General features: G+C 34.6%; 4 protein-coding genes across 6 annotated transcripts; 1 reads left to right on the top strand and 3 right to left on the bottom strand.

Moving 5' to 3' along the window:
- Nucleotides 1-102: 102 nt before the first annotated feature.
- Nucleotides 103-4142, bottom strand: LOC111453867 (WEB family protein At2g38370-like). Of its 2 annotated transcripts, XM_023095148.1 has the most exons (3): nt 3892-4142; nt 3567-3805; nt 103-1831 (listed from the first exon to the last, which is right to left on the bottom strand). In XM_023095148.1, the coding sequence occupies exons 2-3, from the start codon at nt 3765-3767 to the stop codon at nt 329-331; spliced, it is 1704 nt and encodes a 567-aa protein (XP_022950916.1). In that variant the 5' UTR covers nt 3768-3805; nt 3892-4142; the 3' UTR covers nt 103-328. The 2 variants fall into 2 exon arrangements, with proteins under 2 accessions (XP_022950916.1, XP_022950915.1); XM_023095147.1 differs by having other exon boundaries at nt 3567-4142.
- Nucleotides 4143-6526: 2384 nt separating this feature from the next.
- LOC111453495 lies at nt 6527-7199 on the top strand. Its single transcript, XM_023094612.1, has 2 exons — nt 6527-6662; nt 6803-7199. Exons 1-2 carry the CDS (start codon nt 6615-6617, stop codon nt 7001-7003), a joined length of 249 nt encoding a protein of 82 aa, XP_022950380.1. The 5' UTR covers nt 6527-6614; the 3' UTR covers nt 7004-7199.
- A 3146-nt stretch (nt 7200-10345) lies between these two features.
- Nucleotides 10346-16913, bottom strand: LOC111453864 (aspartate aminotransferase, mitochondrial-like). Of its 2 annotated transcripts, none has more exons than XM_023095143.1 (13): nt 16704-16913; nt 16200-16373; nt 16010-16085; nt 14245-14651; nt 14076-14161; nt 13777-13983; nt 13596-13701; nt 13291-13395; nt 13030-13202; nt 12024-12183; nt 11840-11935; nt 10821-10915; nt 10346-10586 (listed from the first exon to the last, which is right to left on the bottom strand). In XM_023095143.1, exons 4-13 carry the CDS (start codon nt 14410-14412, stop codon nt 10481-10483), a joined length of 1302 nt encoding a protein of 433 aa, XP_022950911.1. In that variant the 5' UTR covers nt 14413-14651; nt 16010-16085; nt 16200-16373; nt 16704-16913; the 3' UTR covers nt 10346-10480. The 2 variants fall into 2 exon arrangements, with proteins under 2 accessions (XP_022950911.1, XP_022950910.1); XM_023095142.1 differs by having other exon boundaries at nt 16699-16911.
- On the bottom strand, nt 15993-16788 carry LOC111453491. Its single transcript, XM_023094607.1, has 3 exons — nt 16699-16788; nt 16200-16373; nt 15993-16085 (listed from the first exon to the last, which is right to left on the bottom strand). Exons 1-3 carry the CDS (start codon nt 16786-16788, stop codon nt 15993-15995), a joined length of 357 nt encoding a protein of 118 aa, XP_022950375.1.
- Nucleotides 16914-17003: the final 90 nt, after the last annotated feature.

The following is a 17003-nucleotide window of genomic DNA, read 5'->3' as shown; positions in this document are numbered from 1 at the left end:
TTTTTCGGCATTCTCTTCCGAGCTTCCGCTCAAGATTTTAAAATGCATACGTTAGAAAAAGGGCTCACACCATTGTAATATCCCATCAATCAACAAAGCTGAAATGGCAAGAACTCTAAAAACTGCATTTCAGCTGTGATCTTTGCACTGAGGTAATAACAATCCTTAAGGATCAAGAACAAGATATATAAGGCACAGCCATCTACAAACTATCCAAAATATAAACAACATCCTAAAGTAAGACCTGGGAGAGAAGATACAAGAGAAAGTACTCAGAGACCAGCTATGGATGATGATCTTTTGATCAAACTTAGACTAAACTAGCTGGTTACTTCTTAACAACTGCAGCTTTCTTCTTCCTTTTACTCCGTTTCGCCAACAGCAGAGTAAACCGAGCGAATCCCGACTTCTTTCGCTTTCCAAATGTCTGCTTCTGGCTATTTTCAGCCTTCTTTAAGGAGGAAACATCACCACTTTGTTTGCTGAGCATCTGACCAAGTGACATCTTTCTCTTAACTGAGCTTTTCTCAGGGAGAGTTGGCGTTTCGAATTCGTCGGGAGGTAGTAGCTTCCTGCTTAGTATCTGTCCAATCGAAAGAGTTGGCTTCAAGACAGGCGTTGGTTCATCACTGACCATGCTCACTTCATTCACATCAAGTATCCTAGAATCTCTTTTGAAGTGAGAAGGACAAGCATTCTTAAACTTGGTAGAGCTTTGAACCGTACGCCGTTTCTGACCGTGCTCTGACCTCCATTTGCGAAGCGCTTCTTCGACTGCTAGCTTTCCCTGATTTGCATCATCCACCCTGCTCATAGCGGCTTCCAATACCCTTTTACTTGTTTCAAGTTCTTCAGAAGCTTTCTCTGCCTGATTCAAGATGTCCATTTTTGATGTGTTAGCAGCTTCAACTAGTTGCATCATGTCTGTAACTCTCTTTCTGCATTGTTCTTTAGCTTCACAAGCTTTAAGAGTAAGAGTAGAATATTCCTCCGACGAAAGAGTTACGCTTTCGTCTCCACGAGTTAGTGAAAAATCACTCGATGGATTTCCGTGCTTTGTCAAGATTATGATATCAGAGAGAGCAACAGCTTCTGCTGCTCTAGCAGCTTCCTTCATTTTCCTGGCTGCAACCAACTTGACTTGAGCTGTTTTTAGCATGGCCTTGTTCTGTTTAATCTCAAATTCTGTTCTTGAAACTTCTAGTGTGGCTGCTTCCCTCATTTTCTTAAACTTTTCGGCCTCGGAACATAATTCTTGCAGCTCCTTTGAATTCTCTAGAGGGTTATCTGGAAACCCTTTTGCCTCAGCATCTTTTAGCACTTGTAACTTCAGTTTTGTTTGGTTTAGCTCTTCCTCAAGGGCAGATATATTAGACGAATTCTGAGCTAACCTCTCTCGAGTTTTCTCGAGTCCAGTTCTTTCTTTCTCTAATTTCTTGTTAAAATATTCAACAGAAGCTCGAATATCAGCAATTTCACCAGTCGTCCTAGTAAGATTTAGCTTGGCCTGTTCCAGTTCCATAAGAATTAAACCAGGTGCTGGAGGGGATATTTGCACATTCTGACCTTGACCGTCGGGCCCGACGTTTTCGTTAACTGCTTCTTTAGCAGCAGTTACATTCATATCACCTCTCGTCGCTTCCCGAGTCGCACTAACTTCAAATGCTTCTTTCTGCAGCTTCTGTTTCAAATCTTCCACAATCTTCTTGGTCGCTTCGAGTTCTTTTAAGACTTCCAGGGTCTCCCTTTCCTTGACAATCAAATCACTCTCCATGTTCTTTGCCTGCTTCTCCAGTATTGTAATGTCAATGTCGACCTCGTCCTTATCATGCTAATGATGAAGAAGAAAAAAGAAGACATACCAGATTGATTAGCAAACAAGTCATGGTACACTTAATTCTACATTAGTCAGCGCTGGATGTCCGTGTAGGCCATATATTATACAATATCTGAATATAATACAAATAAAAACCAGTTAAACAGATTGCCTTTGATTCTTGAGAGAAGCAGACAGTGTTATTTTCTGAATAAAAACAAACACAATGATAAATCTTTTACAATCGTTTCAGGGACACCACAAGTCTATAAGGAGAGGTTGCAAACAGCATTTCCAGCTCCAACGAACATTAAGGGAGCAGATTCAGAATCAAGCCTAGTGTCACAATCGTACTTTTTTTAGCAGCGGATTATTACGATTGTGCGTCACTCACTCTCAATACTGAGTGAGTCAAGCCAACTTGGGATCGCATCGCCTAGAACAGGGCAACGTATGCTCAAGCCTCTGACCCTTTTTTGAGGAGAAGGTTTTAGAAAACGGACGCAAAGAAATTTTCGAAAGGGGAGTTTGAAAGCAAGGTTGAAAGAAAGATTGAAAGCAACGTTATATAACTACAAGCAAAAGGCAGCACAATGACTTAATTAGCATATAACTTTTAGGGCAGGGAGAATTTGACAACTAGTCGCATCCCCTCTATAGTACATTTTGAGGCAATTCAGGTCTGGCAAGCCTAGACGTGATATCGTCAAATGGTCATACAAAATCTAGGTAGGAGGAGTTGACTACTGGTCACCCCCCTATATTACATTCTAGGGTATTTCATGTCTACCCATCGTAGACATGATTTTGCCGAAACGTCAAAAACTTAGAAAATACATCATGAAAGCATTAAAGGAAAGCAATAAAGTGATACAAGGCAAGAGTTTTGGCATGCAATGGACATACGATCATGGACAATCACGCCTTAGACAAGTATGACCGTGACATCTGGTAACATAAAGCTTAAGAAAAACAATAGAGGGACTAAGAAGCCTGGGCTTGAAAACCTAGTTTAGGGAATCCTAAGGAAAATCATGCAAGGGAGTAGTTTTAGGAAGTGCAGAAACTTATAGGTTTGTTCAACTAACTCAAGGCTCGACAAATGCCCGAGACAAACATGGGTTGGGTTTCTTAAGCCAATATGAAACTCAACAAAGCCCAAACTCTCAGCTCAAACACCCATAAGAGTGTCTGTTTGGCATCTTAGGCTTGAAAATGTGAACACTTGGAGGGTTCTGAAAACTTAGTATGATGAAACCTATGCTTTGAGTCTAAGTTGAGGCAGCATAGGCTTAAGAAAACCATGTCAGAGGTGAATTTGGGGGTGAGAAAGTATTGAAACTCATGGATTTATCCAATCGACTCCAAGCTTGACAAACCCGAGGAACAAACATGAGTTCATCCTTTAAAGCTAAACCCAACCAACCAATTCTGAACCCTCTAGTTTCATAGCTGAAATTGAAATTGAAAACAAAAACTTGAAATGAGGCCTCTAGTTTCATCCTATCTACAAACAGGCTAAAAAACATATAAATAGCTCGAATCAATACCTACAGGATACAACAAAAATAAACCAACAACAAAAAAACAAGAAAAGTCACTATACATAACAATGCCAAAATTTGCAGAGATATTTCTAACACAAGCTCTTGATCGAAATTGTCTATTTAACTAGAGTTCATAGAATTCCAAAATAAACGACATCGTTTTCCCTAAACAAAATCTACATTCAGAGGTGGAAGGAAGAAACCTCATGTTCGGATGGCTGGCTGTGACAATGGCTGTGACTGTGGCTGTGACTGTGACCTTGACTGTGAGAGGGTTTCCAAAAGCCGCTTCCACCAAACCTACTGACCGCCTCTTTCACCGATTCGAACGGCGCCGAAGTATCAATCTCCGCCCTAACCCCACCGTCGTTCTCCATATCGCCGCCGTCACCGGTTTTCCCCATTCCACTTCCCGAACACAAGAATCTCACTGCTCTCAAATCTGCACCCCGGGATGAAACTCTGAATAGAGTTTTTCTGCTGCTGCTGCTGCTGCAAAACTACCTACATTCTAAAAACGGAGAATACCTTAGGAAGGCAAGATGATGCAGCATTGAAAGCAGAGCTCCAAACTCTTGGTTTATGGTGAAATGAAGAGGAATAAATGGAGGGAAGGAAGAAGGAATGGCGTCTGGTTTGATTTTTTGAAGAAGAGGGAAGGCAGAGAGAAAAGCATAAGAAGCAGGTACAGAGAAGGAAGTACGGTGCAGTGTGTACAGTCCTTTTGCAGAGCGAGACGAGAGAGACGGAAAACGAAATGGTCGACCTCTCTCTCTCTCTCTCTCTCACCCTTCTTTTCTTTACAATTTTGCTGTTTTTCTTTTCCTTTTTCCAATTAGTTCCATTTTCACGTGATTGAAAATCTACCGACCCACTGCTCGATGATTGGATCTGATACTATTTGCAACAGTCTAGCGTCTGATCACTAAACCTGATACTGGAGAAGGTCCTGCCCTATTCCGATGATGCTTCGTACTGTCTAATGAATGGACCAAATATCATTTTGTAACAGTTCAACATCTAGTGTCTGTACCTGATGCGTTGAAGGTCTCTCCCTACTTCGCTCAATGTCTTGCAATGTCCGGTGACTGGACCTGATACAGGAAAATGTCCCGCCCTACTATGATCAGTGCCCCCCACCCGCTTGTGAATGTACTTGATATCACTTGTAACAACTAGGCATATGGTGACCGTACCTAATATTGGAGTAAGTCCTGCTCTACTCCAACTAGTGACTCGCACTGTCTGGTAACTAGACCTAATATCATTTGTAAAAGCCTAGTATCTAGTGACTATACCTTATATGGTAGAAGGCCTCACCATACACTAATCAGTGTCTTGCATCGTCCGGTAACTGGACCTGATATCATATGTAACAGCTCGACATCTAGTAATTTGACCTAGCAGAGAAGGTCCCACTCTACTCCGACTAGTGTCTCGCACCGTCTGGTGACTGGACTTAATACCATTTGTTAGAGTCCAACATCTACTGACCGAACCTGATACCATTTGTAACATCTCAAGTCTCACAGTTTTTTAAACACATTTAGTAGGAAAAGATTTCCACACCCTTACAAAAAAAAAAATGTTTCGTTTTTCTATCCAATCGATGTATGATTTATATATATATATATATAATATTTGTTTTTTTTTTTTTGTTAATTACATATTTACTCTTTAAATTTTCTTTTTTTTTTTTAATTCACATACATAAAATTAAAATTTATATCCAATAAATCAAATAATTGTTTAAAACTATGAATTTGTGAGGAGCCTATTTACCATAGAATTAAAAATTAAAAAATTTATTAAATATACATTAATGGCCATAATGACGCAGTCAGAGCCCAAAAGAGTTGCAATCTACATAGAATTTGGGCTGGCCCAGTATACAAAGCAAGCATTGAAATGGAAGTTAGTGGGCCTTTAGTTAATAAAACGTGTCGGCCCAATTTAAAAGGATAAGGTTGATTCCCAAAGATCTTGTCGGGTCCTTTCTTCAAAATTTCAAACATTCCCATAATTCATAATGCGACCGCTACGAATATCATCAACAAAAATAATTAAATCACCCTTTTTTTAATAATGATGAAGTGCTATACCGAAGTTCGTCTAGATTATCTTAACTACGAGAACTATTGAACGTAGATATATTATTTTCGATCTGATTTTGTACGGTTATGAATTAGTTATGAATTATTTAAATAAAAATTAAGTTTAAGTGATGATAGTATCTGATATTGTTTTATATTGATAATAATTTTAAGTTGGTAGAGTTTTTTTAATCCTTCAACTAATTCATATAAAAATTATATATATTATTTACCTACTTTTCAACTACAAAACTAAAAATGTCACCATATTTCAAATATTATTATTGATCTTGGTCAATCAATTAAAAAATTATTAAGTCACTCATGAAATATAAATTATTATTTTAAGTACTGATAATTCCATATAATTATTAAATTATATCATATTTATTTATTTATTTGTGTAACCCAATGAGAAATAAAGATTGAAAGTGATTAAAAACCTAAAGTTATAATTATATGGTTTTGAATTAATTTAGATAATTCTTACTAAATAAGTCGATAATAATAAATAGAGATGATAAAAAAAAAATTACTCAAATTTATGAAAATGTGATAAATTAATTTTTGTATCCAAAGAAATATTTTCTATTTTTTTTTACTATAATAACAAAATAATAATAAAACGTCTTCAAACTCAAAAACTTTTTATATTTTATAAGCCCTTTGAAAACATTAATAATTTTTTTTTTTTTTTTATTATTATTATTTAAATTTTGAAATTTTATATTTTTAATTTAATATATTTTCCAAATATTAATTAATGAATTTGATCATTTTAAATATATAAAATGAAATTAAAAAAAAAAACAAATAATTTAGATCCGAAAAGTGTTTTAATTTTTTGTAATTTGAATTATTTATATAAATAAAAAAGAAAAAAAGAAAAAGGGGCTTTTTGTAGGTGGGGACCACAGGGCGTGTAGAGAGGCACATATATACAGAGTTGAGGGGACCCTAAACAATGGCCTCCCTCAACAGAACACGCAGAGATCAGATCGCAAATTCAGAGATTCCGTTTCAGAAAACTTACAATTATGCTCTGTGAAACCTCCGATTATCCTCCGAAATCGCTTCAATTCAAGCACAACGACAAATTCTTCTCCAAGCTTCTCACCAGAGAAAGTTCCAGAGCCAATCACTCTTCAAGAATCTACTATGGCGGATTGGCCGGTGCTGTTCCTTTCGTTTGGGAGTCTCAGCCAGGTACGCCTCTTCACCGATTTTCCGATGATCTAACTCCTCCTCTCACTCCTCCTCCTTCTTACTTTTCTCATTCTCTTCAAAAACCGCCAAAAAACCGCTCCAAATCGCTCTCTCTTTTCCATATCTTCTTCAATCACAAGAGGAAACTCGATCTGTTGACGCCGCCGGTTTCTAAATCGGCGTCATTGCCGTCTTTCGGATCGACGTTCGACTCGGCCGTCGGTGCGAAGTTCGCCGGACGCCGTTCGGCGCGGCGGTTTGCGCTCGGAGTCTCGCGTTCGAAGGAGGGAGAGGATGCGGCGGCCTCCGGCTCAGTGCTTTGTTTCGGAATCGGTAGATGAGCGGCGGTGAGATTGACAATCTTCGCTGGTTCTGAATCTGAATCGGAATCGGAATCTTAATCGGAGTAAATCTTTAGAATAATTGTTATGTTCATTTAATGTATGGTATCGATAAGGCCAAAGGGGTTGGTTGAAAATTTGTAAAAATAATAATAATAATAATAATAATAATAATAAAACTAATCATCTTTTTTAAGACTAATTATTTTTTATTAGAAATATTTTTTCCCTTGTATATCTTTTTTACTTTTACTTTTACCATTTTTTTAGAAATTTAATTTTACCATGGATAAAACTTACCTGTGAGTGGGAGATTCTTTCCGAGTGAAAAAAAAAAAACTAAATTATATAAAATATCATTAAACAGTTTAAAAAATTGACTTAATTTTTAAAAAATACTATTAATATGGAAATAATTAGAAGTTTTTTAAAAAAATATTCTTTAAACTTTCAAAAAAAATTCATTAATATTTTAAAAATTTTTAAAAATAATTATCATTAATATAATCTAAATTCTAAATTCTTTTTACTCTACATTTTTTTATCTAAAAAAAATATATATCAATTGTTCTTGTGTTGCCTACGGTCAATCGACGTATGCTCGAACCTCTGGCCCTAGCTCAAGAATAAAGTTTTAGAAAACGGAGGCAGAGAGATTTCGAAAGAGAGTTTTGAAAGCAAAATTTGAGAAATTGGAAATGGTGTTATATTGGAATGGAAGCAAAATAGCAACAAGAACAGTTTACTATATATAACTATGAAGTAAGAAAAAGCTGACAACTAGTCATATCCTCTATAATACATTTTGAGGCATTGTAGCGTGTAGACATGATTTTGGTGACACAATATAGAATGGTAAAGACCTATGTAGGATGAAAGCATGTAAAAGGGGTTTGGAACAGACAACCATGGACAACACGTCTTGGACAAATAAGACCAGGATATCTGTCATACGGCCATTGACAACACGCCTTGAACATGCATGACTGTGACATCTTCCCCCACTCAATTGGTTGACGTCCCTGTCAGCAGACCCGAACAAGCAAGACTAGGACATCTGTCATGCGGCCATAAGCAACATGCTTTGGACAAGCATGATCGTTGAATTATATTCATTTTAACGATAAAAATTACAATTTTTCTCCCAAATAAAATGGTCAAACTTTTTTTTTTTCCTCATAAACCCTTTTTTGTTTTGAAAAAAAAAAAAGCCAATAACTACAAAAATGAGACAAATAATATGATAGAAAAATTATAAAATAAGGAAAGGCGAAAGCTTAGAATTTGAGTGAAGCAAAACAAAAGCAAACGAAAAATAAGTAAAATAAATAAATAAGAATATAAAAACCCAAGAACAAAAAAGTGGCACCAAAGCTACTCAAACCACTAACTATTTATTTTATTAAATATTTTCTCGACAATAAATTAAAATAATATTCAATATTAACGCTCTTTCACTCAAATTATACTTATTGTGTAATAATTCAAGTCCACTGCCGTTAGATATTGTCTCATTTGATTCGTTATATATTGTCGTCAGCCTCATATTTTTAAAACGCGTCTACTAAGAGAGAGATTTTTATATCCTTATAAAAAAAAATGTTCGTTCCCCTCTCCTACCAATGCAGGATCCCACATGTTCGCCTATTTTAATACTTATTTTTTGAGATGCAATAATAAATAGATTCATACAAAGATTCTTCCTACAAATTTGATGTAAATCCAAGAAAATAGGTATATGTTACCATCAACATATTTAATTAAAACTTGATCCTTTCTAAATTTTCAATATCCAATATTTCAATTAAATACTATTTATGTGAATATGGCAGAAAATTTTAATTTTCGTACTCCTACATATTTGGAAAAAAATTAATAACTTCAAGCTTACAAACTGATTTTAGATTCCATGTGCTTTCAAATTTAAAATTTTAATTGGTGTACTTTCAATATATTTTAAAATAATTTCTACAAATATTTATTTTTTTAAATAATAGCATTATCTTTATAGGTTCACAATTGTTCTTTTTTATCTGAAAATTATTATTATTTACTAATTTTAAGTTCAAAAACTAAATTTGTAATAGAATATAATCAAATTAATATTTTAACCTTAAATTCTAATAAATAAGAAACGGTAAGAAAAGGTTTTAATTAATTTTTTTTTTAAAAAAAACATCCAAGGTGGATTATCCAAAAATAACTTTAAGATGATAAACTGAAAACCACATTTTAAAATAAACACATTTTAAATTTAAAAGGTATATTTATGCTTTAAAATATAGTACTTGTTGTTGATTTACATATAATATAATATATTATATTGTAAATGGTATGATATTATAAAATAATAATTATACACGATTTTTTACTAAACACATTCTTATATAAACCACGATCAAGGAATTTACATATCTTAAGGTCAAACTATAAGGACGAGAGCCAAAAAGCTACAACAAACCCAGTACACTGATATTCAAGCTATGGTGAGCTCATCAAAGAAAATTCTAGAAGACGTTAGAGACCTCCCTTATATGTTGTGCAAAGTTGAGCTTCAAGAAAGAGATACATTAAATGCACCTTACGTTGCATTTAATGAACTCAAGTAAATATGGAACTAGTCCGATGACTAATAAGCACATTTTATTAATTGCACTATTTAATTATAATTTAAATATTTACTTGTTTTTACGAGTATTTCTTACTAACTATATAAAACCTTCTTTTCTTTAATTAGAGACATCACATTTTTTTAATTTAAAAAAAAATAGAATTTCACTTTTTAGCTCCGAATTTCTTTGCAAATTCTGCGTTTAAAACTTGCATATCTTTGCAAATTCTGCGTTTAAAACTTGCATACTAGAATCATTCAAGTGGTATTGATCAAACCTCTAATAGGGTGATTCGAATCATGAGTTTAGAAATGAGTTTCCGTTTCATACTTTCTCTTAAGTTGATTTCCACGTCACGTTCATAATTGAATTATTAATAATAATTAATTATACTGAACCTAATATTTGGTGGATAATAATGTAAATAATTTGATGATTTATAAATATATTATAAGAATGAATTTTTGAATTTGGTAAATTAAATTAGTTGGTATGGTTGATAAATTTGAGGCAGGACCCACCGCACGTCTTATCAGACATTCATTTATACCCATAATATCATATATTCCTTCCATCGCTTAAATTTATTTTGGTCCCACACACTTTTAACTACATCAACCTCTTCATTAATTTTATTACATTTCAATTTTACGTTTTTTTTTATATTAAATATTATCTTCTAAATTTAATTCTAGGTTAAATTATATGAATATCCTTTATATGTTTTGTTTTTATTTTTTAACAATAAATATCATTCAAGACGTGTGTGATTGTTTGATTGGCTGAGCTATACAATTGAGAATAGGAAGATTTGAACAGTAAGACACTAAACCTAATCAATTGAACTATTCTTACGTTGAAGCCACTAAAAACTAACATTGGAGACATTTAAAGACTCTGGATCGTAATTACTCACTTGATGCATTGCACTCGCTATATAGCTTACGTTTCTTGTCGTCACACCTGCCATGCTGCCCCAAAAACCACAATCGTAAGTGAATAATTGTTTTTTTTTCCGTTAAAATACTATTTTGATCCATGTATTTGAAACTTTTCTATCTTAATTCTCTATACTTTCAAATGTCTAATAGTCCCTATTAATTTTTTAAAAAAATATAAGAAGATACTGATTAAAATTGAATAAAATTCAAAGTATAAGGACGAAAATGATGTTTTTTTTAGTTTAGTAATGTTGTTAGAGGTACCTCATACGTCCATCCCGAGTCATGTATATATGAAAATCTGTCGCCAGCTGATCAATCTGCTCGCAGTTCAATCCAGAATAGCAAAACATTCCAACCTACATCATGTTACAATAATGTCAATACATAAATATTAAACATCTTGAACAGAATCATGTTTCAATAGTTTTGACCAATATGCTCATATGATCTCTCAATATCTTATAAAGTCTCATCAATCTAATTTACAAGATGTCATTCTTGTAAACCAATGAAACAAAAATCCAGAATATGACACCAAGATTAGTGTAACTCAGTTAGCACGAACTCTTTTTTGTAACGGCCTAAGCCCACCGCTAGCAAATATTGTCCTCTTTCGGCTTTCCCTTTCGAGCTTCCTTTCAAGGCTTTAAAGAGCGTCTGCCAGTGAAAGGTTTCCACATCGTTCTAAAGGGTGTTTCATTCTTCTCTCCAACCAACGTGGGATTCTCACAATCCACTTCCCTTCGGGGCCCAGCGTCATCCCTAACACTTGTTTATTTCTCCAATCGATGTGGGACTCCCACAAAATTCACCCCCCTTCGGGGCCAACATCCTTCGGGAAACAGCCTCCGCTGACACATCGTCCAGTATCTGACCCTAATACCATTTGTAACGGCATAAGCCCAAGCCCACCACTAGCAAATATTGTCCTCTTTAGGCTTTCCCTTTCGGGCTTCCCCTCAAGGCATTAACACACATTTGCTAGGGAAAGGTTTCCACCCTTATAAAGAGTGTTTGTTCTCCTCCCCAACTAATGTGGGATTCTCACACTTTTCGTTAAGGTCGAGGGTTCAAATCTCCATATACTACCATCATTGTAATGAAAAAACCCAGAATGTGACGGATGAATTTTTATGATATCGTCTTATTTTAATGTAATGGCATATGGGTCAACGAGATCATACTTTAGAATGCAATGATAATAAGAGTTCTAAAAACAAGGATATTGAGGAATAGAAATGCAACTTAGCCAAGATTGTAATATCAAACTCATAACTGACCTGCTTGACTACGTGGTCCCAATTGAGAGGAGAATTCAATTTCTCAAGGTTATCAAATAAACTAGCTCTCATAGATCGAATGCGATCAGCCATGACCTTAAAAATGCAGGAGGATCAAAAGCACATCAGAATCAGTATCCTCCAAGGAATCAATCAAGAAGGTACAAAATTATTCATCCATTACCTTCAGTTCTTCAATCCATTCAGCTTTCAGAAGTGGATCACTCAAGATTGTTGAGACTAATAACACACCATGAATGGGAGGGCTGCTATACATTGCTCTGGCCAGTCGCTGAAGCTGAGATCTTACTATCATCGCTTGCTGTTGATCTTTGCCAAGAACACTTGAAATTGGGGGAAATTTGAGTTAAGAGATGTAATGTAAGAATTCTAACAGGCAAGAGGCAGAGGTCAAGATCTAAATTTGATGCAACCCATTCAAAAAATAAGATAAAGGCCCCAAGAGTTAAGACCATGCTAACTCCTATCCTATCTCATAGCTTATAAACCCAAATTTACCAGAATTATGGGCATGCCAAAGGGATAATTCCTTAAAATGGAACGAGCTTCAATACACTTTACCTCAGTATTTTGATTTTTGTAACCCAATTTAGTTTTTTTCATATTTTAAAATATAAAATTAAGCCTTTGAGTTAAGTTTTTAATTAATATTTTGATTGGACAATCAGCTTAACTCAACTATTTGTCTATTTATATGCCTAATTGCAAGAAAAAACAAAAAAAAAAAAAAATCAATTATTTGTCTATTTATATGCCTCACTACCAACAAAAATCAAGGACTCAATTATCATGTATTTACACGATGGCTAAACCACAATTAAAAGTTAATTAACTTGGGCATAGCTCAACATATGTCATCGACCAAGAGGCGAAAAGTTCAAATTTGCGAACTTCATGGGTTTAAACTTAACAGAGAAAAAAAAGACCATAAATAAACGATCTATATGGACCAAAATGCAATCATTAGGAAGTGTTCAAACACACCATGTTGCTTGGACCAAGTGATCAAACATTTCTCTCTCTTCTTAAATGTAATTGAGAATATCCATGTTATAAAATTCTTGTCATTTTATGAGTACTTCCATTAATAGCACAAGACAATTACTTTACACTACCCAATATCCTCTTCTTATTGATAACAATCTAAAGTTCAGTCAATATAAACTAACCTTAGACAACCAACCCGGTGTCCATATAAACCCATATTCTTGGCGAAGGATTGAGCACATCCAACTAAATGTCCATCTTCATGAAATAGCCGTATAGCTTTGGCATCCTCTTCAAGATCTCCACTGGCAAAACCTTGATACGCCATGTCAAAGAAGGGAAAGTGATGTTTCACCTGGCAGGCAAAGTTAGAATTAAGTCATATCATTCTCTACAATAATCATGCAATGGTTGAATTGGACCATCAAATTCTTAGCAACTACCATCAACTGATTTGAAATTTCTCGCCATTGTTCATCCGTTGGGTCGACGCCAGTTGGGTTGTGAGCACAAGGATGGAGCAGGAAGAAAGAACTTTCTGGGGCATTCTACATCAAATAAGAACGTAACAGACATATAACAAACATTAAACTCTTGAGTATAAATCCACACAAATACTTGAAGCAGGTCAGATTTGAATTTAAGATGAATTCAAAATTATGTTAAATAATCATTGACAAACTAAAAACGAACACTAAAATGAATACTGGGGATTTAGATAGAAATCTTAGAAAATTTTCGATCATACCTTGATATCATCCATGAATGCTCCAAAATTTAAACCCTTAGAATCCGGATGATAGTAGCGGTAGGATCTCACTGGCACTTGAGCATCTCGCCAAATGTTGTGGTGGCTGCAGGTCAGTAGTAAATTTAAGAGAGAGTGAAAGAGAAATATTGAGAAAATTGGACCATAAACAGGGACTTACTTAGACCAAGTTGGTTCAGGCAAGAAAATTGGAACATCGGGATGGAAATGCCTCTGAAATTCAGCAAACAGTCGGCATGCTCCAGTTCCAGAAAGTGCCTGAAGTCCAGCAAATCTCCGTTTCTTGATAACATCTGAATCCTTTCCATAAATCAACTTAACACTCTCCTCCACAAATGTTGAACTCACCGCAGCAGAAATTGACTCTCTAAAATTGTAAAGAAAATAAATGCAAGACTCAGCAAACCAGAAAACTAAACCTCGCAAGTTTTTCCATCTAAACAAAGCACTGGAACTTACAAAAACTCGCTCCCGGAAATTTTCGATTCAGCATCCCTAACACATTGAAGCACAACCGGTTTCCCCTCATCGTCCCGATAAGCTCCCTTCAAGGATGAAAATCACGAAAATATTCCATGAACTCCAAATAAACACCGCGATCAAAGAAATAACAGAGTTAGTTCATTACCACTCCAAGGTTGATCTTGTTAGGGCTCGAATCAGCCAAGAAAGCCTCCGTAACACCGATGATTGGATCCTTCGGAGCCGGTTTCACATGATCGAACCATCCGAGACTAGGAGCCTTCGAAGCAGAAGTTGAAATGCATCTTCTCGTCAGTACGAAACTCCTCCACATTACAATCGTTCGTTATCTCTCTCGAATTCTTCTCCCTGATGGTCAAACAACAGCCTCTCAACCAAATCGTTTGAAACAGAACACTGAAGTTTTGTGTAGCATCCATGATTAATGAAGCTTCTCCTTTATAAAAAACTGAGACGGATCCTCTCCCTTGATTCTTTGTTGACGAAGAAGAAAAAAACCACCGCTGTTTCTTGTTTGCCGGCAGCCAACGGAAATGCTTGGATTTCCTCCGCCTGTATCAGAAAACCGGGGGAGCACTCAACAAGTCAATTGGTGAGACGGCCCAAAGTGTTAACAAAGCCCAATTAACTATTTATAATGTTGGACCAGGCCCATTTGGATTGGATACAGATATCAATATATGGGCCTATCTCAAATAGATAGATTATTGGACCGGTTCTATTGGCCCATTTGTGTTTTTTCCCATTGCATTCCTATTTTGCCCCCACCTTTGTTTTTTCTTTTCATATTTTTTCTTATTAAATTAAAAATTAAAAATTAAAAATGGGAGATTTATTAGACCTAAAAAAAAATAAATTAAATTTATATCTAATATATTGATTAAAAGTATATGGTGCATTACCAGACGGGTGTGGTAGTGACCTAGAGCAATCTGATCGTGTTCGAGACCCAATTTTTGTTTTGAGTCACTACAATTCCGAGCACAAATTTCTTCAACATTCTAATTAATTTTTATTTGTTAAAAAACACGCACATGAAATCTTGTAGTTTTAAGAAGATAAATATTTTATGCGATGGTCATATGTGACTCAATTTTAATCTAGAGTGAGTAATAAAACTCGTGCCTACTTGATTTGTCTGAACCAAAAATGACTTTTATAGTTGAATCAACATGTTTACCCTTTTGGGCCCAGAGAGTTTCAAAATAATTTCACAAGATAAAATTTACTATTTTTCATTGAATCATGAATAAATTGTTCATGAGTAGTTCTTAAAGGGATAAAATGGGTTTTTAACTCAACTGTAATTATGAACGGCTCCTTAAACTTACCTATAATAATTATATTCATAGACACAATTTATTCCACTATGAGTATTAGTCTAGATTTACAGTAAAGTGACCTATAATTAACGAATACAAATTTATAAATTGTTACAAATATATTATTAAAAGTTACTCACTCGAGTTTCTTATTTTTCAATATTAAAATATATAATTCTTTAATTTTTTTAAAAAATGCCACGGAAATAAGAAAATCTCTTATATATTCAATAATTATTGATAAAATTTGAGAGAGAAATAATTTAGAGCTATTTTTCTTTATATTAATGAAATTAGCAGTTTATGAAGATTTTTATATTGTTTTATATTAAAATTTGTGAATAAGTTAGCGAAAATTGTAACACTTAATTAAATTAAGAATCCGAATTTGATAAAATTTGATTCGTTATATTAAAATTAAATTGTATTTATATAAAAATTGATTCGAGTCGAGTAATTTAAATGATTTTTTTATTGAATTTTTTTTATATAATGTTGGGAAAAAAAAGGGAGAAAAATAAAATAAAATAAAATAAAAATAGGGAAAATAAAAAATGGTAATATATATAATTTATGCTTGCCCATTACTTTCACTCCATTCCTTGATTGCTTGCTTCACTGCATTTTTCACCACTTGAGCCTTTATGATTTTGGTGCCTTCATTCTGCCAAAAACCATCCAAAATATTATACATATCGATCTTCGTACGTCAAAAAACGACAATTTTGATTTCAAAAATTTATATTTTAACTCGTGATATTAAAGAGACTAAACCGACCTCTTCTCCAACAGCTTGAAGTTGAAAACAATCAGAACAAGACACGTCTGCATCGAGAACTTCAAGTCCTAGTTTTTCAAAGGCTTCTAGAATCTGAACCAATAATCCCGGTGAATTCCTTTCTGAAAACACGTTTATTAGAAATCCTCTCTCTAAATTCTCCACGTTCACCACCTGCACATGATCAAATCCCGTCTCATAAAATTAAAAAAAAATAATAAAAAAACTTGATTTTTGTTGGAAAATACCCGAAAGGTGAAGGGTACGAGTAGAATATGTGTAAAGGAAAGGGGTGAAGTTGCTCGACTTTAGATATAAATCAATCGAATTGAATCAAAACTGATGTGAAAATTTGATAGAACGAGAGAAATTTCGAAACGAACACGGTGTTTGTTCGTGATTTTAAATGGACGAAACCGAGATTCGATTCGATCGATAAACAAAATTTAGAAAATTTTCAAATGAAAAGCATGAAATTTGTAAGGTTATAAGGAAGTACAGCACTAGAGCTTGTGGAGGCACGAAATTCTTTAGACTTGTGATGATTCAGAGACGAAGCTGCTGCTTTCTTTCTCTCTCGAGAACCCATTTCCCAGCCACCACCGCCGCCGCCGCCGCCCACTCTTCACTGGCCGCCGCGTCTCCTCCACTCGCCGCCCACGCGCCACCAGAGGCGTTTGGTTTCTCTTCCTGGGATCTTAAAAGAAAGTAGACCACCAGTTCCTCTTCATTTATATTAAACTTTTTTTTTTTTTTTTTTTTTTTTTTTTTTTTTTTTTTTTTTTTTTTTTTTTTTTTTTTTTT

Source organism: Cucurbita moschata, unplaced genomic scaffold, assembly GCF_002738365.1.
Source record: "Cucurbita moschata cultivar Rifu unplaced genomic scaffold, Cmos_1.0 Cmo_Scf00015, whole genome shotgun sequence".
NCBI classification, from domain to species: domain Eukaryota; kingdom Viridiplantae; phylum Streptophyta; class Magnoliopsida; order Cucurbitales; family Cucurbitaceae; genus Cucurbita; species Cucurbita moschata.
Note: the sequence above shows the minus strand (reverse complement) of the source record. Positions and strands in the feature narration are given on the sequence as shown.